This window comes from Ursus maritimus, unplaced genomic scaffold (genome assembly GCF_017311325.1).
Source record: "Ursus maritimus isolate PB19 unplaced genomic scaffold, ASM1731132v1 scaffold_30, whole genome shotgun sequence".
Taxonomy (NCBI): domain Eukaryota; kingdom Metazoa; phylum Chordata; class Mammalia; order Carnivora; family Ursidae; genus Ursus; species Ursus maritimus.
In genome coordinates, this window is record NW_024425564.1 from 16,668,046 (window position 1) to 16,693,130 (window position 25,085).

Consider the following 25,085-nt stretch of genomic DNA (forward strand, 5'->3'; position numbering starts at 1 on the left):
GTCTATGACTCCTCTCCTGCTACAAGAACATGGATTAAGCCTGGATAAAATACACACATATCCCCAGTAAATTATATACTTTATACTCATAAAGTTGATTGTTTTAAGTTGGAGAAAAAACCCCACATAACTCTCTTTATTTTTAACACATACCCAAGTTTGAAAGAATGAAATGTAAACCCTTGGTATCAGAAATGTAGAGAGAAAACAGGACGCACGTGGTAGGAAGCAGCTGATGCAGGAGTGTGGGCTGGATACCAGCACAAGGCGCTGAGGGCTACGGCTGACGCCCAGGATCCCAGAGAGGTGGTGCTGGGTGCATCAGTCCGAAGTGCTGAGAACGCGTGCCCTCTCTCCCTCAGCGTCACTGGCAGGGGAACAGTGACAGGTCTGAGCCATTTGTCGGGGTGAGGTGGGTGGGGTCTGAACCCAACACCTTCACAGCCCAGGACTGAAGCCTGAGAAAATAATAATACAAAAGCAGGCTTGCGACCACGGAAACCGCCAGAGGTGCTTGCAGAAAGAAACTTCTTCATACTCTTCTAGACTGTGCCAACATTTTTACCACCAAGGGCTCACAGAACTCCCACAGAGAACCACGAAAATGAGTTCGCTCACAAAGTCTTACAAACCATTGGGAGAAATAAACATTATGCAGAGCTGTGACACCCAGAAACCGAATTTACCCCATCGTTGAGGACGTCGTAATATGTGTGGTTCTGGAAATGGAGGTCTTTTATACATGTGTATTGTTCAACTGCTGGATAATTAACTCTGTACTTTTGCATAAAAGTAAGATTTTAGCACTGCTATTTTGCTTTCCTCCCCCTATTCTTCTGGTTTAAAATGCTGTTATTCTCATTTGCTGATAATACTTAGTTCTCCTCAGTCTCAGGACCTCTCTGTGTTTTTCTTCTCCCATCACAGTTTTATTTAATTTAGAACCTCTTTTTTAGAAAGGCCTGAGTCAAGTATGGCCAAAGGAAGGATTAGAAGTCTTGTTTATTCTGAGCTGCCCATCCTTTTCTATTGAAAGCTCATCACTTTTAAGGATGGTTCTTTTAAAACATAACAAAACAAACAAAAACAAAACCTGCCTTCACCACTTCCCCAGTCCCGGGTGACTCTCAGGACAAAACTTAGGTCTCTGTGTAAATGGACATGAGTTCCTGGCTCCGTCAGCTGATTTCTGAAGTCGTATGCTTACGGACACACTGCACAGCTTAGTGTGTGAGTCCTTACGAGTATGTAACTGCTGGATTGGGGGCAAACCAAAGCCCTCTGCAAGCACAAGGGGAAGGGAAGAAGGAAGTCACATGGGAAGGGACCTTGGTAGGACCCATGTGGCACTGACGTCCCCGTGGTCAAGGGGACCATGGAGGTGGGTGGCGTGGCCAGTCCACCACCAGCCTCTTGAACTGCCAGCTCACAAACCAGCTTTCCAGTGAAGGCATTTCCATTTCTCCATTTCCTTTCTCAAGAGGCACAAGGGGGAACGTCGGTGGGCATTCAGTACAAAGCTGTCCTGAGTAGCATTGTTTAAACGGGAAAAGGTGGGCAGTACACTTAGACCTTTTTTTTTTTTTTTTACAATGGTATAATCTAAGAAGGCAAGGGAGGCCCATTTCATCTACCAAATCCTCGGTCCCATGATGCAACAGTGCAGCAGGAAATGGCTGAGGTGGGCTTTATGGGTCCACTGCACCCCCAGGGAGAGCCAGGTGTTATTCTGGGGAGATTGGAGTCCCTCCCTAGCAGCCACATTCACCAAACTTCTGTTTCCAGTCCCCATGCCTTCCCTGACCCCCTCACCCATCATGGCACCTTCCGCTCATCCTAGCCTCCTTACCCCTCTTCCTTACTTTGTTTTTAGTGAGTATCATCGTTCACACTCGTGTGAACATGATCTGATCCCCTCTAGAATAGAATCTCCAACAATCCCGGGACTTTGAGCTGGCTCACCTCTGTACCCCAGCACCAAAACCATGTCGTTTGTTCCGTGAATGAGCAAGAATACTCCTGACTGTGTATCATTACTTCCCACCAGCTCTCATGTTGGGTACCACCGTGGACCGTGATGGGGGGCCCCATCTCCCGAGGCTAGATCAATCCTTTTAATGATTGCTCAGCCTCTCTAGGCTACACGTCCCCTGGTATCCTGCTGCTCCACTTCCCCCAGACCCTAAACAATCCTCTTCATCTCTGTTCACACCAGCATGTTGGTAACCTGAGCCAGGGACTGTCATCTGATTCCCAGGAACTCACTGGCCACACTCTGCCTTCCAGAAAAGGAATGTGACCTGTTCAGTGGAGGCAGTGGTCCAGTGGGAGCTGCCTGTCTAGTGGTCTGAAGCTCTGCAGTGAGGCTTTTAACCACATTCTTTCAGATCTGGTGGACTCTCCCTGGCCCAGAATCTCCTAGAACATTACAGGAGTCCTTTCTCAATCTGCTGTTAGCTTTGGAGGGCATGTTTTAACAATACATGCCTATATGGGACCCGGGTTTTGGATTATTCTCCATTCCAAAGTCCAAGTTTTTGAACATCTATCTCCTGGATGGAGAAAAGAAAAACAAATTGATAGAAATAAGGGTGACAGATGAATCGTTCTTCCCACCTTGCTCTCAAAGGTTGCTATTCCAGCTGACCCTGATCGGTTCTCTGGCAAATTAGATGTGATATCCGTGTATGTATACGTGTCTTTATTCATCTTTTAAAATTTACTGTATTTTTAAAATAATTAATAGACTTTTTAAAAATATTTTATTTACTTATTCAAGAAAGAGTGAAAGAGCAGGAGCGGTGTGGGCGGGGGGGGGGGGGGGGGGGAGGAAGAAGCGGACTCCCCACTGAGCTGAGCAGGGAACCAGACGCAGGGCTCAATCCCAGGACCCTGGAATCAGGCAGACGCTTAAGCAACTGAGCCACCCAGGTGCCCCTAGACTTTATTTGTTAGATCGGTTTTAGGTTTACTGAAATATTGAGTGGGAAGTGTAGTTAGTTCCCATATATCCACAGCGCCTCACCCCACTGTTTCCTGTATTATTAACATCTTGCACTCGTGTGGCACACTGATTATAATTAAGAAGCCGGTGTTAACACACTGTTATTATTTCAAGGCCGTAGTTGACATTAAGTTTCACTCTTGGTGTCGTACATTGTGTGGGGTTGGACAGACGCATAATGACATGTCACTGCTCTTATAGTTTCATACAGAATAGTTTCATTGCCCTAAAAATCCTGTGTGTGCGCCTTAGTCATCCCTCCCCCCAAACCCAGGCAATCCCTGATCTCTTTACTGTCTCCATAGTTTTGCCTCTTCCCATGAGGTCATATAGGCAGAATCATACAGTATGTAGCCTTTTTCAATTGACCTCTTTCATCTGGCATTTAGGTTTCCTTCATGTCCTTTTGTGGCTTGATAGCTCATTTTTTAAAATTACTGAATAATATTCCACTGTGTAGATATACGACAGTTTTCCATTAGCCTACTAAGAGACTTCTTGATTGCTTTAACGTTTTGCCTTTAAATTTATTTCTAACTATATAATTGAAACATACATATATTCATCTGAAGAAAAAAATTAAAGCAATACAGATAAACATTGTTACTACTCCACCTCCTCCAAGTTTAACACATTGCCATGTGCATCTTTCTAGACACTTCTTATGCTTTTATAGACATTTATGTACATGGACTGCATTAACTTTATTGCTGTTTAACAAAATTACCTCCAGTTTAGCAGCATAAAACAATAAACATTTACTGTTTTACAGATTTTGAGTGCTAGGAACTTGGGAGTGGTTTAGTTGGGTGGTTCTGACTCAGTTTCTCTTGAGGTTGCACTGAAGATATCAGTCAGAGCTACCGTCATCTGAAGGCTTAGCTCCACTTCCAAGGAGGCTTGCCCAGAGGACCAGCAGGTTGATGCTTGCTGTTCCAGGGGGAGGCCTGAGTGTTCTCACCACACGGCGGCTGGCTTCCCGGAAGCAGGTGACTCAGGAGAGCAAGGAGAGCCCTCAGTGGCTTTTATAACCAAGCTGGGAAGTCATGCACAGCCACTTCCACGGTCTCCTGCTGGTTACACGGTTCTGGGGGGGGTGGGGGGGGAGCGGAAGGGACGTTAAATACCAGAAGGCGAGGATCACTGAGGACTATTTGGGAGGCTGTCATACAGTGCGAATCATATATTTGCTTTGTGACTCTTCTGGGAAACTTTATATTTGGCAAAAGGAAAACTTACAAATTTTAATTAATTTAGGCTTTACCCATATAAAGTAAGCAGTATTAAAACAAATCCATGGGGCGCCTGGGGGGCTCAGTTGGTTAACATTTGTCTTTGCCTCAGGTCATGATCCTGGGGTCCTGGGATCGAGCCCCGAGTTGGGATCCCTGCTTAGCAGGGAGTCTGCTTCTCCCTCTCCCTCTGCCCTGCCTTGTGCTCTCTCTCTCTCAAATAAATAAATAAATAAATAAATAAATAAATAAATAAAATCTTCAAGTAAGTAAATAAATAAATAGATAGATAAATAAATAAATAAATAAATAAATAAATAAATAAATCATCCTTTAAAAAACCAAATCCAATGCCAGTTTGTAGCAATTTGTGTGGTGGAATTTTCACCCTCATAATAATGGAATAATAAGATTACCAAATATGAATACATAATATGAGATTTAAAATTTGTGTGAACATTAGTGAATGCTTGGCTATGGGAATACGGTGGTAATAAATTAACTTCCACGTATTTAAAATCTTCTGACAAGAACACCTTACATTTATCTCAGTGTTGGATATGCTCTAAGTTTTATTTTTTCCCTTAAAAAAAAAAATCACAGTTCCTCGCACTTGGATTTATTTCAGGCTCGGGCTCACAGATTTGGTCTTGGCTTATTTACAAACAGACGTTTGCCTTCCACTAGTGCCGGCTATGTGTCCCCCCACTGTGTGAGGTCCGCGGTGCCACAGCCAAGGGCTGGGGAAGAAGCAAGGACAGGTCAACACCTGTAACAGCACAGGGCGAGAAACTTCCAGGACAGGAGCAGCTGCTTGGCGACACGAGGAGTCAAACACGCTCCAGCCAGCGCCTCCCAACCCCTCACCCGCACTGTGCCGGATTTGCTGTTTACTGTCCTGACTTTCACAGAGCAACTATTGATCACAGCGGAGTGCAAACGGCAGAGTACAACCGTGTGCTCATCCGGAAGAAAACTCACGTCAAAACACGTACTGGTGTCTCCGGATGGCATAGGTACCCATGGTGCGTGACCTCTGGCCTGGTTTTTCCACCTGCAGCCCTTATCAGTCTCATGCCCAGAAGCCACTGCGGTCTACACTGCAGGTCTGGAAAGGTTAAGCCTCATGTGTGTGATTTAATCCCATGGGGAAGCAGGACTTGGGACAGAGAGAAAGTGGGGGAGAGTAGGCTAAGGAATAGTAAATGACTCAATAAACACATGTAACGAGTACCCACGTATAAACCTTTGTTTCCCATAGCACCTATCATTATCGGATATGCTGTCTATTTTGCATATGGTCTCCACTCCCAGCCAGACAGCAGAATGGGAGCTCCCCGAAGGCAGGGTTTTGTGACTCTTTTGTTGACCGCTGTGTCCCCCGCACCTAGAAGAATGTCTGGCATATAATCTGCACGCAATAAATGTGTGCTGAATGAATGAACGCACTACGCTAAGAATAGGTCATATTAGAAAACAATCATTGGAAGCAATTTGCATGGATTTTCTTCTTTAAGTAGGCACTAACATTATTCCATTTTACAGGTGAGGAAACAGCTCAGGGAGATCACATAATTTGCAGAAATGGTCTCCCAGGTCCTTACGCAGACCAAGCCTCCTATCCCGCACTCCAGGAAAATTACGAAGACCAACTAGACACAATCCCTGTTCTCCAAGCAGGGATGTGTTCATTGGAGAAAAGATTTGGAAACGAGTCAGACTCAATCAGGTAAGAAGCATACCAGAGAAGCAGGCAATAAACTCTGGGTCTGAGGGAGTGGAAAGGGGGCAGATAGAAAAAGATAAACGCTAAGATACTAACAGGATTATTGCTGGATGAAATTATGAATGTTTATACTTCTATTTCCTACTTTACTGTATTTTCTAATTTTTCCCTAGTAAGTCATTTTGTATTAAGGAAAATAATACATTTATCTTAGGAAATTTTCCCTTAAAAATTGGAACACATAGGAATCCTGGGTGGGTCAGTCAGTTAGGTGTCCAACTCTGGGTCTTGGCTCAGGTCATGGTCTCAGAGTTGTGAGATGGAGCCCCGCATTTTGCCCTGAGGGGGGTATGGAGCCTGCTTGGGATTCTCTCTCTCCCTCTGCCCCTCCCCCCACTCATGCTTTCTCTCTCTCTCAAAAAAAAAAATAATAATTGAAAAATACATTTTCTAAGGCAAGTTTCCCCGTTTTTGCCATTTGGCTTCCCCTGTAGCATGCTCTATCACTGGTTATTTGGATAACTTTTCTTTTTCTTTTTCTTCAAAGATTTTTATTTATTTATTTGAGAGAGTGAGAGAGAGAGAGCACAGAAGCAGGGTGAGGGTCAGAGGAGGAAGGAGACTCCCTGCTGAGCAGGGAGCCCGATGTGGGACTTGATCCCAGGACCCTGAGATCATGACCTAGGCCAAAGGCAGACACTTAACCAACTGAAGCACCCAGGAGCCCCTTGGATAACTTTTCAGTGATACTCTGTGAATGCAGATATATGGCAATATATTTATGGTTAAGTTTTAATTTAATATGGTTTTGAGACAAAAATTTTTCAATATACATGTTTTATTATTATATTTATTATATATAATATTATTATATTAATTATTATTATTATATTTATTATAGATATATATAAAATATGCTATATGAAAATACATATTAAACTTTTTTTCAAAACCATATTAAATTTAACCTTAACCTAAGGAGTCAGGAAGTGCCTCTGAGGAAAGAAATGGATCTTGGGTGACTTTCCAACCACCTCCAATGAGCAGGGTCAGGACTCTGGTGGGGTGAGATAGGCACTTGTTTTGGGCACGAAATTTAAGGGGGCACCAAAAAAACCTCAGCAATCAAGATAAATAATATTTTAATTCAATATTTCAAAAATCAAAATTACGCAAGAAATTCATGAAAAACAAAACATCAAAATGTTAAAAACAGAACAAGTAAAAAGGTGGGGGGACAGATCCCAGTTACATGGGGCTGAAACTTACAAACTTACAAAAAACTTACAGATCCCAGTTACATGGGGCTGAAACTTACAAACTTACAAAAAACTTACAGATCCCAGTTACATGGGGCTGAAACTTACAAAAACTTACAAAACTTACAGATCCCAGTTACATGGGGCTGAAACTTACAAACTTACAAAAAACTTACAGATCCCAGTTACGTGGGGCTGAAACTTACAAAAACTTACAAAACTTACAAACTTACAGGATTTTTCCTTTAGTGCCTGTGGCTCTTGGTCATGCCGCTTCGAAGACTGAAGAGGTAGGCTAGAGTGGCGGGCAGCAAAGCGAAGTTTATTGAGCAACAGCAAAGCGATAGTACAAAGCTCTGGAAGAGGGCGGACCTCAGAGTGTTGCCATGAGCCTGTCACCCAACCAGGTTTTGTCATCTCACGTGGGAAAGGGTGGAGGGCTCCTTCCAGGCTGGTATAAAACCCTTTTAAGGATGGTTTCCTCTTAGGGCGGGGGGCCCCTTGTCCCTGCCTGCCTTCCTTCCAATTATCCTTCATTACAGGAACATTTTGGAAAACCCCCATCAAGTTTCTTTCACATAGCAGCTGTAAAAGATGTATTATAGGTTTGTGCCTACAAGTGCAGGAAGCTAATATATTCTATTTCACATAATTACCATAAAAGAAAAATCTTCTTTTCCACATGAGCCTCTTCCTTCAGAACATCTCACAACATGGCATCTGGCTTCTTCAGAATGTCAGTGAAGATAGAGAGAGCCAGAGAGTGTCAACAGAAGACCTGACCTGGGAGTGACATCCTATCACTATTCAGTAGGAAGGTGGCCTTGGGCTCTACCCACACTCAAGGAGAAGAGATTACACATAACTGGGGAGCAGCAGAATACGTCACCCCAAAATACGCCCTTTGGTATGAGGATTATTTTGAGCTAAAGAAAATTAAGAAACAGCAGACAAAGAAAAAAGCTCTCTGTCTTCCCCCTATCTGGCTAGAAGCACAACATAAATTTCTATTTGTAAAAGTGTTTTCCTCTCCTTACCAGGAAAAGTACAACTCGTAGACTTCTCATCCCTGGAGATGACTCTGGATTCACCTCAGCTCAGACGGCACTGGAGGAGTCTGTAGCACAAGCCTTACTCACACTACACTATCTTCTGTTCGTTTTCCCTGCACATTTACCGTCCCAGCTTTGCCACCTCTGAAAGGGTTTAGTCCTTTTCTTTTGTCTTGTAACTTCTCTACAAATTTATTATTCTTTGTTAAGACAATGTTTAAGCCCAAGTTCTAACCACTAACCACCCCTGTGAGTTACTTATCACTGAATTTCTCCCCCGTGAATGAGTGCTGCACATGTAAATCAACTGTTTTCTTGTCTCCTGTTAATCTGTCTTTTGTCAGCTTAATTTTCAGGTCCCCAGGTGCAGAACCTAGGAGTTTAAAGATTTTTTATTTATTTATTTGGGAGACAGCACAAGCAGGGGGGAAAGGGGCAGAGGGAGAGAGAGAAGCTGACTCCCCATTGAGCAGGCAGCCCATCTCGAGGCTTGATCCCAGGACCCCAGGATCATGACCTGGGCTGAAGGCAGACGCTTAACTGACTGAGCCACCCATGTGCCCCAGAACCTAGTAGTTTAAAAGAAAAGAAAACTTTTCTTTCTCCCTATAGCCTCTCCCTATAGCCTGAACATCAGGAGGCAGGATCCCTGGCAACTTTTCTATCCCTTCTCCTCTATTCACCATAAGAAGTTATTTTCTGCAAAATTCTTCTAGGATCCCCCTGGGCTGACGTGAGCTGAGACAACAGAGTCCTAGGCCCTCTGCTCCAAATCTAGCTGAGAAACCGTACTTTTACCTGTTTTACATATTGGGATTCCCCCACCATATTGTTTGAGCAAAGAACTTCACCGTAAAACAATGTCATCATCATCACCATTATCACCAGCGTCACCATCAACATCCCTATCATTATTACCATCACCATCACCATGACCATGATCATCATCACCATCACCATCATTATTACTATGACATCATCACCATCATCGTGACCATCATCACCATCATCGTCACCATCACCATCATCACCATCACCACGATCACCGTCACCATCATCACCATCACCATCATTATTACTATGACATCATCACCATCACCATGACATCATCACCATCATCGTCACCATCACCATCATCACCATCACCACGATCACCGTCACCATCATCACCATCACCATCATTATTACTATGACATCATCACCATCACCATGACCATCATCACCATCATCGTCACCATCACCATCATCACCATCACCACGATCACCGTCACCACGATCACCGTCACCATCATCACCATCACGATGATCATCACCATTATCATTACCATCATATTTTTAGGATTATGGCAAAATATATGTAATATAAAATGTATCTACAAGTGCTTTAAGATTTTTACTTTTTAATAAAATGAAAAGATACTTGCACAAGACCAAGAATTCAAACAGTAGAAAGGATCTACAATGAAAGTAAGTGTTCCTCCTATCTCATAGCCCCAGTCCCTTAGCTCCACTCCCCACAGGCAACCCCTGTAATAGGATTTTTCCAGAAATACATGCATAAACAAACAGATGTATGGTTTCCATATATTAATTTTTTCTATATAAAACTTCTGTCCTTTGTTTTTTGTTGTTGTTGTTGTTTGTTCATATTTTTCCACTGAACAAACTAACCACGTTTGTTCTTTTGGAGGAAACTGATGGGAAGGAGAAAACAGAATAGTAAAGTTCAGAATAACTTCCATGTGACTGGAGAGAAAGCAGATAGAGAGGAAGTAGCCAAGCTTTGAAGTTAGATCTGGACCCAAATGCTGGCTCTGCCACGTGCTTGTTGATATCCTTGGGCACATTCCTTGACCTCCTTGAGGCTCATTTATTCCTTCTTTCAAAATTACGATGATAATGCCTTCCTGTTAAGAGACCCTGGGCTGCAACCAGCAGAAAGCTCAATTAAACTGGTTTAAATCAAAAGGTTGTATGGTAAGAGGTCCCAAGACAGAGTGTCATGGTTCTCGATGGGGGAAGGGTGTTTGGAAACAAGAGTATGGATTTTTTGGTTGTCCCATTCCTGGGGCTGCTAGTGGCATTTTGAGGGTAGGGCTCATTAATGTTTAGATCTTAAAATGTTTGCTGTAGGCGGTCACAGCAAAGACCTGCCCTGCTCACAAAGCCAATAGCCTTCCCATTGAGAAGCATCAACTTAGCAGCTCACGCACAAAACCATGTCAACTTTCCATTTCCCATGCTCAGTTAGCACCTCACCTCTGACTGTAGCAAGGTAGTTGTGACTATTGTGGGTCCAGGGCATTAAGTGAGACTACATCCTCTCTTGCTCTCTCTTGGGGAAAAGGAAACATCCCTTGGAAGCTTCCCCTCGGACTTCCCCCTCACATCTTCCTGGCCAGGTCACTTGCTCATTCCTGAACCAGTCAAGAGCAGGATGGGGTTTCCTCCGAGATCAGACAGATGCTACTGTGGAGGGGATGGGGAAAGGTGTGTGTGGGAGAGGTGGGATGGATATCTGCTAGAAAGGAGAAAGAGGGGTGGGTGTGGAGCTGGCCAGCCACATGCCCACTATACTCCCTCACAGGCTGTCATGGACCTTACGGAGAGACAAAATCTCTGTCATGTGGTGCGAAAGCAAGATGTGTGGGTTCCATCCCTCCTCCCTTCAAAGAAAGAGGTCAAACCCCGTTGTTTCCCAAAACTTTCAGTTCTGCCTCACACACAGAGGAAAAAAGCAAGCAGGCTCTGGACAAGAAGGTTGAGAGCGCAAATGAAGGGCCTCCTTCTAGAAGCTGAGGGAGTCTCCGTGGAGCCATGCAGAAGTACATTGGTATCAGTCTTGCAATCCTAAAGTTTCCTAGCTTCACTCAGAATTGTGTCACATATACCAAGAACTTTAAGTTTTACACATTTGTTTATGCTTGTGATCATGACTGGTATTTATAGTCATCCAAAGTCAAGTGAGAAAAGTCACTAAATATAAGTGAAATGACTTAAACATGGCAGAAAATTGATATGAGAATAAAAAGTTAACTGAAACTTGAAGTGTTAATAGATAGGAAGTCAACTCAATTCTCGTGGGCTCTTTAAAATATAATGTTTAGGGATGCCTGGGTGGCTCTGCTGGTTAAGCATCCGCCTTCAGCTCAGGTCATGATCCCAGGGTCCTGGGATCGAGCCCCAAGTCGGGCTCCCTGCTCAGTGGACAGTCTTGTTCTCCCTCCAACTTGTGCTCTTTCACTTGCTCTCTCTCTCTCAAATTAATAAAAATAAAATCTTCAAAATGTAATGTTTAAATGACTGTTAATTTCAGAAAACTAATTGGTTAGATATGAAGCCAATCAGCTGTAGGAAACTTACAAATTACACTTAGAATATATCATGCAAATCATGTTAAAATCTTGATGATTAGAAAACATGAGTAAAACTCACTGAAAGACAGAAACCAAAGAAATTAAGAATAAAAATAGAGAAATCTGCCCTTAAGTCTTTCTTATTAACTCCTCATCCCTTGGTTGGAGGAAGGTGGGAAGGTCCCTTCTGACTTGGTGATTTTTTTTTTTTTTTTGAGCCAAAAGCAACATGACTTGTCTCCAACGGGATCCCAAAGAGGGCTGCAGTGGGGTTCAAACAGGAGGCTGTGCCATGCACATGGTATCCAAATCCTGGCTTGGCAGATTCCACCCTGGATAACTCGAGTGATTCATTAAATCTTTCTAAGCCCCCATGACTCCATACTTGGTGTAACGGTACCCATCCCAGTGAGCTGTGTGAGGATTTGTGATGCTGGGAGTTTTTAACACACAATGATAAGCAGGTGCTGGCTGTATTAGAGATCCTTCCAGCCCTCACTCTTCTGGGTGGCTGAATGGCTTTGGTTAAGCAAATCATTAGGATCTCGCTTGGCTTTATTTTCTCTATTTTTGAAGCAAGTCAGTTGTATACTAAGACCGCTTAGAGTTCCTTGACTCTGTTAAAAGGCCCACATGAGAGAGAAGAATGAACCAGGCGAGCAGGGTAATGTTTTTTTCAAATTTATTACAGTTGCGCTGACAAAAGTGGCCTAAGGCGCTACGAAATTTGATCCTCTCCAGGTAGAGGGCATTTTTCTACCAAGTTTCCATGGCTGCATTTAAGCCCCTGAAAAATCACCCCGACTTTACCTTAATCAACCCAATCTCCTTCAAAAACCTAAAGAAGAGTTAGGGGAAATGTTTCTAAAATGCTTCCGCTCTTTTAAAATACTTTACAAAGTAAGTATTTTTGAAATACTTTAACATATTATATATGGTGTGTCTATCAGCCTTGATTCTGTGTTTGGGCCTAAGAATTGAACTGACAAGACAAATTTACAAGAGAAACGCATAAAAAGTTTATCTCATTTTAGCAGTTTTGTGTGTACAGGGAGGCCTTCACATGTAAGAAATGAAGACCGGAAGAAACAGGCCTGAGAGCTTACGTAGCATTTTAACAAAGAATGATAAGTCAGGGGAGTGGGGATAGGGGGATGTGGCAAATCAGAGGAAAAAGGGGTCTAGGCTAAGGGTGATAAACTGGGAAAGTGACCCAGAAATACATGGGGGAAGCTGATGGAAGCTAAGAGTTAGTTTAGTAGGTTTGTTTGTCCAGATTCATCTTGGTGTCAACTCTGTCTCAGGTGATGAGAATATTTTCCTTTTCCTGGTGCAGGAAAAGGATGCCCTCCTTTTAGGTAGAAAGGAGGAGGGCAGAGAGCCCTTTCTGGATCTGCTGTTTCTCAGTTGTCCTCACCTCAAAATAATCAATGTGCCTGCTATGGTCTGCATGCTCGTGTCCCCTCAAGTTCATATGTTGAAATCTAACCCCCCAGTGTGAAGGTATTAGGAGGTGGGGACTTGGGGGATCGTTGGGTCATGAGGGATGGCCCTTATGAATGGGATTAATGCCCTTATGAGAGGGACTCAAGAAAGCCGCCTTGGCCCCTCCTCCATGTAAACCCCTTCCACCTCGTGAGGACATAGTGGAAAGACATCTGTCTGGGATGAAGGCTTTCACCAGACACCAAATCTGCCCGACCCTTAATCTTGGACTTAGTAGCCTCTGGAACTGTGAGAAGTAGTTCACGGCTCATAAGCCACCCAGTCTGTTTTTTCATTCTAACATTCCGAACAGACCAAGACAATGCCAAGGCAGCATATTTGGGGTGGTATGTTCTGATCGCCTTCACAGTTTCATGTTAAGTAAATAGTATCAGCTTATTTACCCAACAGTCGTACCATCAAAAAAGGAAACCAATGGTAATCAAGGAATGGTGTTATCTTAAGAAAAAAAGATGTGATTCTGAGGCACGGTCTCAGAGACTAGGAATCAAAAGACTGTTCTTATTCTGGCTCAATTCTTGCCTTGAGTGAAAAGTTTGAACAACACTTCCCCTTCGAGTGTCAGCTTGCACATCCGAAAAATGAGAGTTTTAAGCTAGCTAAATTCTCTTGAGTCCTTTCTAATTTGTCCTGTTCTATCATAGTTTGGTGCAATTTCTTAGACACTCTTCTATCAAAGGAAATCTAATTCCTGCCTCTTTGACCATGTTGGCGTTTGTGACTCACCTCTGAGGAAGACAGTGTAGCAGAAGAGACACCGGGAGTCTTCGGAGACTAGACCATAAAGTCACGCAGCGTCTGTCTCTGTCTCTGTCTCTCTCTCTGAGCAAACAGGTTACCAGACCAGCCCGGAAGCCACTGAGCTGGAGGTCATACAGAGATGCCTGAGGACCACCAGGGGATCTGGCCCGGCTGTCAGATCTTCCCAGCCCAAGCATCAGAGGATCCCAGCCCCAGCCTTCCAGCTGCCATAGCCAGAGCCCTCCTCCCCCCACCCCCCACCCCCGCCTTGCAGATTCATGCAGAAAATAAATGCTGTTGTTATTTTAATAAACAATTCTGTGTGGGGGTGGTCTGCGATGCAGCGGCAGGTAACTGGAATTGATGGGCAAGCTAGGAGCCTCTGAATGCCTGGAGGAAACGTTCTAGCAGCTGAGGCACGTGACATTTGAAGTTGGACTAAACACGTTTCAGTGCGGTGGATGACATTTTGAAGTTCTTTTGCATGTTGCATCATTTAATGATCGACTCCAGGCATCCTGATCCCCGTGTAGGGAAGATCTGGGCCCTGTTCTGAGTGGAAGCTGAGGGGAAAGGGAGCCTGGGGCCAGAGACCACCCACTGGGTCCACATCTTTCAGGAGACAAGGGAGAGGACCCCAAGGTCCCTGTGGGCCCCAAGTGGAATTCTTACCTCTCCTGCTTCTGAAGTCTTCCTGTGGCTTCTGAAGAACAGAGCTCTCCTGTTTCCTCCAGCCCTTGTGACTGCTCATTCTCTATCCTTCTGCAGGCTCATCCTCCTCCTCCTGGCCTTTAAATGTCCGAGTTGCTAAGAGCTCAGTCCTGGGCCCTTGTCCTCTTCTCGGCTCTAGACCCGTATATCCTTCTGTGGTGTAATAAAAATTTGTATTTGGCCTTTGTCCCCAGTCCTGGCACAGAAGGCCTTCAACCCTGGAAATTTCCTGAGTGATGGGAGTGCCTTACGTTATGAGCCCCTTTGGTTCACACCTATTTATGCTAATGAGATGATTTAGGGTAGGGCCCCTAGATGGCCTCAGGGTAGCCCAGGGAGGAGGAGGATGGGGCTGGAGATTGAGCTCTATGAAAGTTCTTGAACAATAAGCTTCAGAGAGCTTCCAGGTTGGTGAACACATTGACGTGCTGGGAGGGCTTGGAAGCTCTGAACTCTTCTCCCCACATATTTTTCATTTCATCGTTCCTGAGTTGAATCCTTTATACAACTGGACAAACTGGTAAATGCAAGTAAAGTGTTTTCCTGTGTTGGGGAGGAAACTCTTTTCCTCTACCCTCTTAGGTTCAGTGACTAGAGCCTACAAGTTAAACTGACAAAGACAGATTAACAGGAAAAAAGGTTTATCTAATATGCACACGGGCATTTCACTAGAAAGAAGTGAAAACCCCAAAAAGCTGTTAGGCCAAGGAGCTTACATACCACCTTAGCCAAAGCTGATAAATTGTGGGAAGTGACAGAGGAAAAGGTGCTTGGGCTTCCAGGGGCAGTAATTGTGGGAAGATAAATATAAAGGGGAAACGAATGGAAGATAAAGGTTAGTCAGGTTTATGTAGGTTATAAGATTTAGTAAGTTTGTGCAGACTTAAGTCAGCATCGTCTCCAGGGGCATTTCTTTCTTTTTTTTTTTTTTTATTAACAATGATTTTTTATTATATTATGTTAGTCACTCCAGGGGCATTTCTGGTGATTAAGAGAGGGAAACATATTTAGACATGGATAGTTATTATATCACCTTTACAAATGGAAAATTATGCTCTGCTTTTAGGCAAAAAGTGGAAGGACAGAGATCTTGAGCCAGCTGTCTTTAACTGCTTTCTCAAAATAATCCTTATGACAAAGCGGCATATTTGCAATAGCACATTCTTATCCCCTTCACCTGAATTCTGTGAACCATTCTGATGGATTATTGAACCTGAAAGGGGAGATCGTGGGAATCCCCAAATTTGTACTTGGCTGGACCAAAGTGTGGTAGCCTGGGCACACCGTGTGTGGCTGGCATCTGAGAGGGGGCAGTCTCACAGGAGTGAGCCTTTTAACCCGTAGGATCCGATATTATCTCCAGGTAGCTACAATCAGACTTCAGTTGTTGGATACCCAGGTGTTGTCAGAAAGAACAGAGAATTTACTAAACTCAAAAGGCCCAAAATGGGATTCATGATTTTGCCCTCCCTCCATTCCTCTTCTTGGTGGTCCCCTGCCCCAGGGACTGTGACTGCCTCTAGTAACCGCTCATGTTCAAATCCTCAAGGCATCTCTACTCCTTCACCTCCCCCCATATGGGTCCATAAGCATGGCATGCTGGTTTCACTTCTCAATAGCTCTCAGATATGTCCACCCCACCGCCATCACCACTCTTGACCTACGTATAATCACCTTTCACTTGAAAGACGGTGATAGTTTCCTAACAGATTCACCCACATTGCCTCTATTCCCCACAATCTGCTCTTCATCCTGCTTCCAGAATGAGCTTTCAAAACTTAAATCTGGTTAGTCATACTTATGATTCAAAATCCTTCAATGGTTTCTCATTGCTCAAGGCCCTGAGTGGCTGGCCCCTTCCTACCCCTGCATCCTCAGCCCCCAGCCCTTGAGCCACACAGGCTTCTTCCAGTCTCTCCCTATGACCCATATTTCCTCCCACATGGGGCCTTGTATGGGCTGAAATGTTCCTTGCAGGCCCACTCACCTTCCTCCGGGAGGCCTCCCTGGCCTCCCTGACCAGGTCGTATCCTTCTTAGCATCTGCTAGAGTGGCTAAGTCTGTATTTGCTTGTGTGGATTTTTGGTTAATATTGGTCTCCTCCAGTCTATTGAGAGCTCTGTGAGGGTGGAGTCCTCTAACATTTTCATCAAAGAGAAGAGTGATAGGGTTGGGCCCAGAGCCCTGCACAACGCTGAGAGTGATGCCTCCTTCAATCCCACTCCTTAGACACCTCACCTTTTCTAGTCCCTGCCCTGCAGTGGGCACATGCCCCGAGAGGATCACCACAACCTCAAAATCTCTGATATCCTATTTTATCTTCCAGATAGTTTGGAAATTTTGTGTTTAACTCCATAATATATAAATGTTAACCTAACTGTAAAAATAATGTCTTCTTCCTTAAATCTTGGAGTTGTTCCAGAAAGCACACCAGGAGCATCGGGTGCAAGAGTAAGCTCCCAAGTTGACATGCAGTTATGGTATTCTATATTGGGTACAGCAGGACCTGCCATCCCATCGAGAGGTTGGCAGAGCCCCTACGTCATGAACACCATCTCCAGCCCTGGCTTCCTAGCCACGGGAGAAATCTTCCCTCTTAATCACCTGGGTTCAAATCCCACCACACCTAGCTGTGAGGCCTGGGTAAGGAACAATCTTTCTATGCCTCTGTGTCCCACTAGTAGAGATGATGTTCTGAGAATAAGATCACACAAGAGGAGTCAGTTCAAACCAGCACTGTTGATGCCCAGCGTCTCCATGAATATGAGCTATGACTATGACCTCTACTCACCACCTTCGGCTTGCCCCCTCACCAAATTGCCTAAGGCGCTGGGCCCTTTTAATTCCCTTTTAAATTCTGCCAGACCATAAGGTATTTAGTTACAATGCCTCGGTTAAATGACCTGGGTAGGTTCACCTTTCTTTTCTTTTTTCTGAAATACTGGGATCTATGTTTATTTTTATTTTTTTAAAGATTTTATTTATTTATTCGACAGAGATAGAGACAGCCAGCGAGAGAGGGAACACAAGCAGGGGGAGTGGAAGAGGAAGAAGCAGGCTCATAGCGGAAGAGCCTGACGTGGGGCTCGAACCAATAACGCCGGGATCACGCCCTGCGGCAGACGCTTAACCGCTGTGCCACCCAGGCGCCCCGGGATCTATGTTTAAATACTGGATCCTGGGGTGGCTGGCTGGCTCAGCCGGTTAAGCATATGCCTTCCACTCGGGTCAGGATCCCAGGGTCCTGGGATCCAGTCCCAAGTCGCGTTGCTCTCTCTCTCTGTCAAATAAATGAAATCTTTAAAAATAAATAAACAAATACTGGATCTATTTCTAAAGAAGCTAGAATCCCTAGCTTTTTACACAAGTAACTCCATACGTCCACACAGGTTTATACGGAGTTCCCAAAATGCAGACCCTAGAGCCCAGCATCAGTATGCCCTTGTTAGAAATACTACTAGAAACACCGAACCAGCGTGGGGCGCAGGAACGTTTTCACAACCTCCCCAGGTGACACTGAGGCGCGCTCGTGTTTGGGAACCACTAACTCTGACCAAGGTAAAGTCAGCCCGAAAAACAAAACCAGACAAAACCAACCACAAAAACCCACCCCCGAAAGTCTCCCTGGAGCCCAAGGCCAGGCTCCGTCCGCAGCGCCGCAGGTCTGCCGCCTCGCAGCCCCCGCACGCGCCACGGCCCCTCGGGGCGGCGGGGAGCGGCGGTGTGCGCGGCGCGGCGTCGGTCCCGCGGGCCCCAGTCCTCGCGCCCCGAGCGCGGCGGGCGGGACAGGGGGAGGAGCGGGGACGTGCTCCCGGGCCCCGCGCTAATGGCCTCCGGCAGCGCTCGGCGCGGGGCCGCGTCCACTCCGCGCCGCCCGGCCCCGTCCCCGCCCTGGACTCGGCCCCAGGGCCCCGGGCGCCGGCACTGCGGGAGCGCCGAGGCGAGCGCGCCGGGCCGGGGCCGGCCTGCGAGCGGGACGGGAGCCCGGGCGCCCTGAAGTTTGGGAAGGAAGGAAAAGAAAGCGAAGGAGGCGCTCTGCGCTCGGTCCGCGGCCGGCCGCCTCCCGGCTCCCCCGCAGGCGAGCTTCCTTAATTGCGCGCCTGCCCCGGGGACTTCCTGGGCCGATGCGACAGCCGGGAGGAGACCGCTCTGCGACTCGCCAGGACCTGCGGGCTAACTTTACGGGCAGAAGGAAGGCAGTTCGCGCCCGAGTCCGCGAGAGCTGAGCGCCGGTTCACCCCAGGAGCTCCGGAGGCAGGACAGACGCGGGCCCCGCCGCGGTGGGCGGGAGGGAAGTGGGAGGCCCCGACTTCCAGAAAGCCGTCTCTCACTTTCTGCCCGAGCCTTCGGCAAGCCCGCCCAGTCGCTCTGGCCCGCGCCGCCCCGCTTCCAGGTGTTCCCACGGCCCGCGCCTCCCCGCCCCGGGCCCTCCCCCGCTGCGGGCAGGTTCAATCCCCAGAGCCGGCCCCACGCCCGCATCCTCCTCCCACTCCGTCCCGGGCAGCCGCCGCTAAAACCCTAGGCTCCCGAGTGGAACTGCCCTCTCCTCTCGGGGCCGGGGCGGGCTCTGCGCGCTCCTGCAAAGACCCAAGGTGTTAAGTGTCCAAAGGAGTCCTGAGCGGGGAAAAGCGATCCGGGGCCAGGCGGCTTCATGGAGCCCCAGGGGGCGCTAAGTTTGGAGAAGCAGGGATCTGCGCTCTTTGGAGAGCCCCCGCCAGCCGAGGGGTTGCCCGCCCCAGGGGTCCTCCGCATGGAGGGTGGCGGGGACGGCGGCGGCACATCGGAGGCCCCGAGCCCGGACGCTGAGCCCTTGTCCGCGAAGGAAGAGGCTGCCCCCCGGGAGCAGGCGGAGCCGTGGGAGTGCCGCCGCCGCCTCCCGCGTTCCTTCTCCCTGCCCGCGGACCCGATCTTGGAGGCGGCCAAGTTGCTGCAGCAGCGACAGCAGCTTGGCCTGGGGCTGGGCCGGGAGGGCGGCGAGGGGGCCGAGGGCGCGCCGCACAGCCCCGGCGGCTGCTGCGCCAAGTGCAAGAAGCGGGTGCAGTTTGCCGACGCTCTGGGGCTGAGCCTGGCCAGCGTGAAGCACTTCAGCGAGGCGGAGGAGCCGCAGGTGCCTCCCGCCGTGCTCTCCCGCCTCCGCAGCTTCCCAATGCGCACCCAAGACCTAGAGCAGCTCCCGGGCCTCCTGGCTGCGGCGGCCTCGGCTGCGCCCCTCTCTGCGCCACCTCCCCGGCTTCGGCCTCTTTTCGAGCTTCCCGGGCCGAGTGCCGCCGCCGAGCGACTGCGGCGGCAGCGCGTGTGCTTGGAGCGCGTGCAGTGCTCGGCACCCTCGGGCGCAGAGGTGACGGGCTCCGGCCGGGTGCTGGGCTGCCTGGGGCCGAGAGCCGTGGCGGTGCGCTACACCTTCACCGAGTGGCGCTCCTTCCTGGACGTGCCTGCCGAGCTGCAGCCCGAGCCGGCTGAGCCGCAGCCGTCAGAAGCGTCGTCCGGGGGGCCCGGGGACGCCGAGCAGGAGCCCGGCGCCGAGCGCTTCCACTTCTCGCTGTGCCTGCCCCCGGGTCTGCAGCCCCAGGAGGGGGAAGACGCGGACGAGCCGGGCGCCGCGGTCCACTTCGCCATCTGCTACCGCTGCGCCCAGGGCGAGTACTGGGACAACAACGCGGGGGCCAACTACACGCTGCGCTACGTGCGCCCTTCCGACGCGCTCTGAGCCCGAGGCCGGGCCCCAGGCCCCGCGCCGCCCGACAGCGACCCGGCGACCTGCGGGGACGTTTTCTTGAGCACCGTCCACCCGGGAAGGAAAGGAGGGAGCCGTTCAGCTGTAAACTCACGCGCACCAGGACGGATCCTTCGAGTAAGCATCGCGAGCCCGGGCAAAGCACCGAACCTCCCCGGCCCGTTTTCTCCTCGCTTAAGCCTCCCTAGGCTGCCTCTAGAATTCTCGGCCTGCGTCAGAATGGGAAAGAAAGTCTTGACTCCGAGCCGTAGCTTCCTTCAAGAAAAAGGTCCTGACCCTTGTGCACGGTTGTAAGACCTTGGGGTTTGTTTTCAATTGTAGACATCGTGTTTTAGCCTTTGCAGCTTGCTGGAAAACGCCTCGGATCTCAGGGAAAGCACAGGCATCCCGCCACATCGTGCGGAGAGAAGGCTCTGGATCGCGGGCCTCTGCCGAGGCCTTTGCGCAGGGGCCTGTTTCTCCGTAAAAATTGGGTGGGGCCTTGGCTGGGCTTTTCTCTTAACTGGGATCTGGGAGATGTTTGCACAGACCGGACGTTATTTACTCGGCCATTTGTGTACACATGTCCTTTAAAAAATAAAGGCCACTTGCACACCCTTTCACGCTGTACTTCCTGTTTCAGCTCCTGGGGAGTCTGGGAGGTCTTGATAGGTGATCTTCCTCAGCTGATCATGCTGGCCCTTTAACAATAATCAAACAGTATTTACAAGTTTCCTTTCTTCAGTCTTTCCTCTCTGAGGCAGAGGCCCAGATTTCCCATTCTGGGCCAAAAATGTTCTTTATTTTATTTTTTAAAAAAGATTTTATTTATTTATCCGACAGAGGTAGAGACAGCCAGCGAGAGAGGGAACACAAGCAGGGGGAGTGGGAGAGGAAGAAGCAGGCTCATAGCAGAGGAGCCTGATGTGGGGCTCGATCCCATAACGCCGGGATCACGCCCTGAGCCAAAGGCAGACGCTTAACCGCTGTGCCACCCAGGCGCCCCCAAAGTGAGATGTCTTAAGCCATAGCAATACTTAATTTAGCTTCTGGTTTGGAGACATCCCTTTTGACTATAACGGTGTTGCCGAAGGTACTTCATTGATCTTGGGGAAAATGTTTAAATAATTATTAGTGGAAAGCCATCAGAAGCTAATAAATTATAATTTACACTTGGAGTAAAGCAGGCTAAAAAATAGGCACATCTATGAAATAATAATACTTAATTCACATCTAGTTATAAAAAACTTTAAAACAATAAAAATAAGCAATCATTAGAATTACATCATTTTTCTGTTACAAAAATAAGCAACGTCCCTTTTTGGGTTTGGTATACTATTTCTTTTTTAAAAGTGCATTATTGCATAATAACCCTTAGATAAATATATTTTGTATTTTTCTTATGTGTTTAGGAACACATCCTAGTTGAAAAGTACTGATGGTGTATATAGCCTACAGCAGAGTGTGAAATGCCAGTTCCTCTGATAATTATGCATTATTTTGGATTGTTTGGGATTATTTAAAATTACACAAGGATGAAATTAGGATCCCAATATCATGATCAAAATAGAGATCCCCTTGTCTGGCATTCTTTAAAATGGTAAACCTTCAAATCTGGAATAAAATAAGAAATGGGTTCTAAAGAGGTGTGAAGAGCAAATTTTCTATTCTTAAAAGAAAAACCATTATTGACTTTCAAAAGTATATTTTGGAATTCAAGCAACGAATTTTAGAAGCACTTAGGTCGTAATATAATGAATGCCAAACCTGGCTTTTAGGTAAGGAGATCTAGCTTTGCTAGCTCACAAATCATGGAGAAGAGCTTTTCTAAGGTTCAGAATTTTGTGAAAGATTTGGAACAGCCCAGTCTGTCTGCATGTGATTATAGCCTTTCGAAGTCCTGGGCAATCTTCTAAATGTCAATTTTATTTTATAAAGTGCCAACTTTTCATTCCTAGACTGATAACGAACATTTTGTGAAGAAACTGAAGGAAGCGAAATAGGTTTTGTTTTTGAAAAGGCATTTTCAGAGGAAGGGGCAATACCGACCAGACCAAGGAAGGATGTAAGAGTATACTTCCTGAGTGGAATGAAAACTCACACACTCATCCCCCAAAGCACAATTCCCAAATTCAGTTGTTGTTTTTTGGCAGGAATATTTACCTCAACTCGAGGAAGTAGGGGTCAGTCTGGTTGAAATGTAATAGCTGAAATATCTTGCCCAGCGCCCATGATCAAACTCACTTCTGCTCAGCTCATTTAATGATGCCGACCTCCACCAGAGAGATGCCAGTCTCTTTATGGGCAAGTGAGTTCGTGGGTCCCTGGATCAGGGAACGTGGAATGAAGTGTGGGTCCTTATCTGAAGAGTTTCAGAAACCACGGCTGGAAATGTGACAGTCTGTATGGAACAGAGGTTCCCCCAGGTTTATGAAGACTTAAGGAGGCCAGGATCCTGCTCCAGAGAGTGGGTGCTGGGGTCTGGGAGCCCACTGAGCTCTGGGGGACACTGAGGCACCTCTGTTCCTGCAGCTTTCCTGCAGAGTGTGGGGGTGGGGCAGTTGTCATCCGAGAACCTTAGCTGCAGGGGTGGGGGAACTTTCTCCTGGGTCAGGTGCTCAGGGGGCTTTCGATCTGTCCACGCCCTCACCCGCCGTGCCCTTCCTTCTTTCTGCCCTGACCGGGGCAGAGGTCTTCCCTGGTGACATGGTGGTTCTTGAGCCTGTTCACCTGTCAGCTCACAGCAAAGCAGAGCCTTCTGCTCATTTCATTTTGGGGAGTCGTAGTGTGGGACTCTGCACGTTATTTCAGGAGTTGCCCATACTGCTGCTTTCTAGCACAGCACGCGTGCATACTTCAGTCGCCAAGTTCTTCCATCCCCTGACTCAGTCGTGTTTCTTAGGAGCGTGTGGCTGGGAGCCACTTGGAGTACAGTGATCTGCATCACATGTGCTTGGTCAGGAGCGCAAGGAACAGCCTTCGAGAGGAAATGGGATGCTTTCCTTTTTTGTGGCATTATGGAACTGAATCGAATGTGTATTTTGGATTCACGCAATGGAGCACAGGTTTGTAGGCTAAAGACAGCCCCGTGACGTGTGGGAACGTAATAAGCAACCCTGACAAACAGTGAGCTCTTTGCAGTCCAGCTTCGCACAGCCAGTCCCTATGATAGCAGGGCCAGGACGGTCTTCCAGAGATCGCCGATGTGCTCGGTGCAGCCACAGGGGCAAAGGGCCCGGAGCAGGGTGGGACCTGACAGCCCCGGCTCAGCCCGGTGACCCCGGCTCTCCCTCTGCAGAGCAGTCCTGGCCATCCTGGAGAGAAGCAGGCGGAGCCTGAAACCCGCAGGGAGAGGCCAATCCAGGTTTCTCTTTCCGACTACACAATAGCCACATTCCACCAGGTGACCTGCTGTGTTTTTATGTTCCTCTCTGGACTCCCTTTAGCTTATCGGGGAGGCTACCAGAAGGCAGCCCTCAACGGTCCTCTAACCCTCCAAGGGCTGCTGGTTGGAGGCTCATTAGAATTTACACCTTTTTGAGTCTTTCGGGGAGACTTTCTATTTGCATTGTGCGGAGTCTAGTTCTTTGACCTTGGCCGGCTCAGCAGGGACGAATTTTGGCAAGGAGAGAACAGAGTCACCTTTCAGCTGAATATCGGTTTTTGAGATGGCGAAGATCAAGGGCTTACTTTTAAGATGTGCTGCCGGTATCTGCTAGTGAATCTCATAGAATAGTGTAAGTCGTGAGCTCAGAGCCAGTGCAACCGGGAAATCGACGTTTCTACAAACATCTCTGGTAAAGCGAGGGTATTTTAGACGCACTCACAGACATTTAGAGAAATTAAACCAGTATAATTTCTCCATGACTGTGTTTACTCCTCCCATTCTTACGGTTGGCGTTGCTCAGGTCCTTTGAAACTTGTTACCTGAGGTCGTTTCCTGACGAGAGTCAAGAGCATATTAATGTCTCCTGAAATGGGAAATTCTGTCTGAAAATCTGAATTGAGTAGAGATGGAAAACAGGTAGATTTTGTGAACTAAGCTTGAAACATTTAATCTGCAAGTTGAAAAATTCATGAGCGCATCCTGCAGGTGGCTTTTCTGTAAATAGCGACACACGTGTCATGTCAAGGAGGTACCCACTCCGGTTCAGGACGAGGGGTTCAGGGTGCTAATAGTCTTTTGTGGGGCCACCTTGCAGTGCTCCCTGGAGGACATGTCCTTCCTCGACACCGTTGGGTAAAACATCCTTGCTGTCAGGAGGCTGTTCTGGTGTAGTGAAACAGGTTACAAGTTCTTGGAGAGAGTTAGGTTTTTTCCTAATTTTACATTATTTAAAAAGAAATGTGAGTTTATATTCAGAACAACTTGAAATAGTCCAGAGCATTCCATCTGCATATTCCTGTCTGGTTAAGGAGCAATTGTGTTTTTAGGCACAGATTTCAGGCATGTTGCTGAGCCCCCAATGCGGGGCTCGATCTCAGTACCCCCAAATCATGACCGGAGCCAAAGGCAGCCTCTTAGCCAACTGAGCCACTCAGCTGCCCCAGGCATGTTGCTTTTGATATTACAGTTTTCAGACAGAAACCCCCAAAGCTGATGTGTCACTCATATCACAATTGAGTGTGGACCCCAAGATTAGCAAGGTCTATTGTTTTAGGGTCATAAGTCTATACATCAAATTGAGTTTGAAGCTCCTTGAGGTATCTACACATTTTTTTTAAAGATTTTATTTATTCATTTGACAGAGAGAGAGAGACAGCCAGTGAGAGAGGGAACACAAG

The 25,085-nt window shown here is 47.3% G+C and overlaps 1 protein-coding gene across 1 annotated transcript; it reads left to right on the forward strand.

The window, feature by feature from the left end:
- The first annotated feature begins 18,554 nt into the window (after positions 1 to 18,554).
- Positions 18,555 to 20,918, forward strand: PPP1R3G (protein phosphatase 1 regulatory subunit 3G). Its single transcript, XM_040645213.1, has one exon. It carries the CDS (start codon positions 19,239 to 19,241, stop codon positions 20,292 to 20,294), a length of 1,056 nt encoding a protein of 351 aa, XP_040501147.1. The 5' UTR covers positions 18,555 to 19,238; the 3' UTR covers positions 20,295 to 20,918.
- The last annotated feature ends 4,167 nt before the right edge of the window (positions 20,919 to 25,085 follow it).

Coding starts and splice junctions, on each gene's coding strand:
- PPP1R3G (XM_040645213.1), top strand. CDS start 19,239: ATGGAGCCCCAGGGGGCGCTAAGTTTGGAGAAGCAGGGATCTGCGCTC.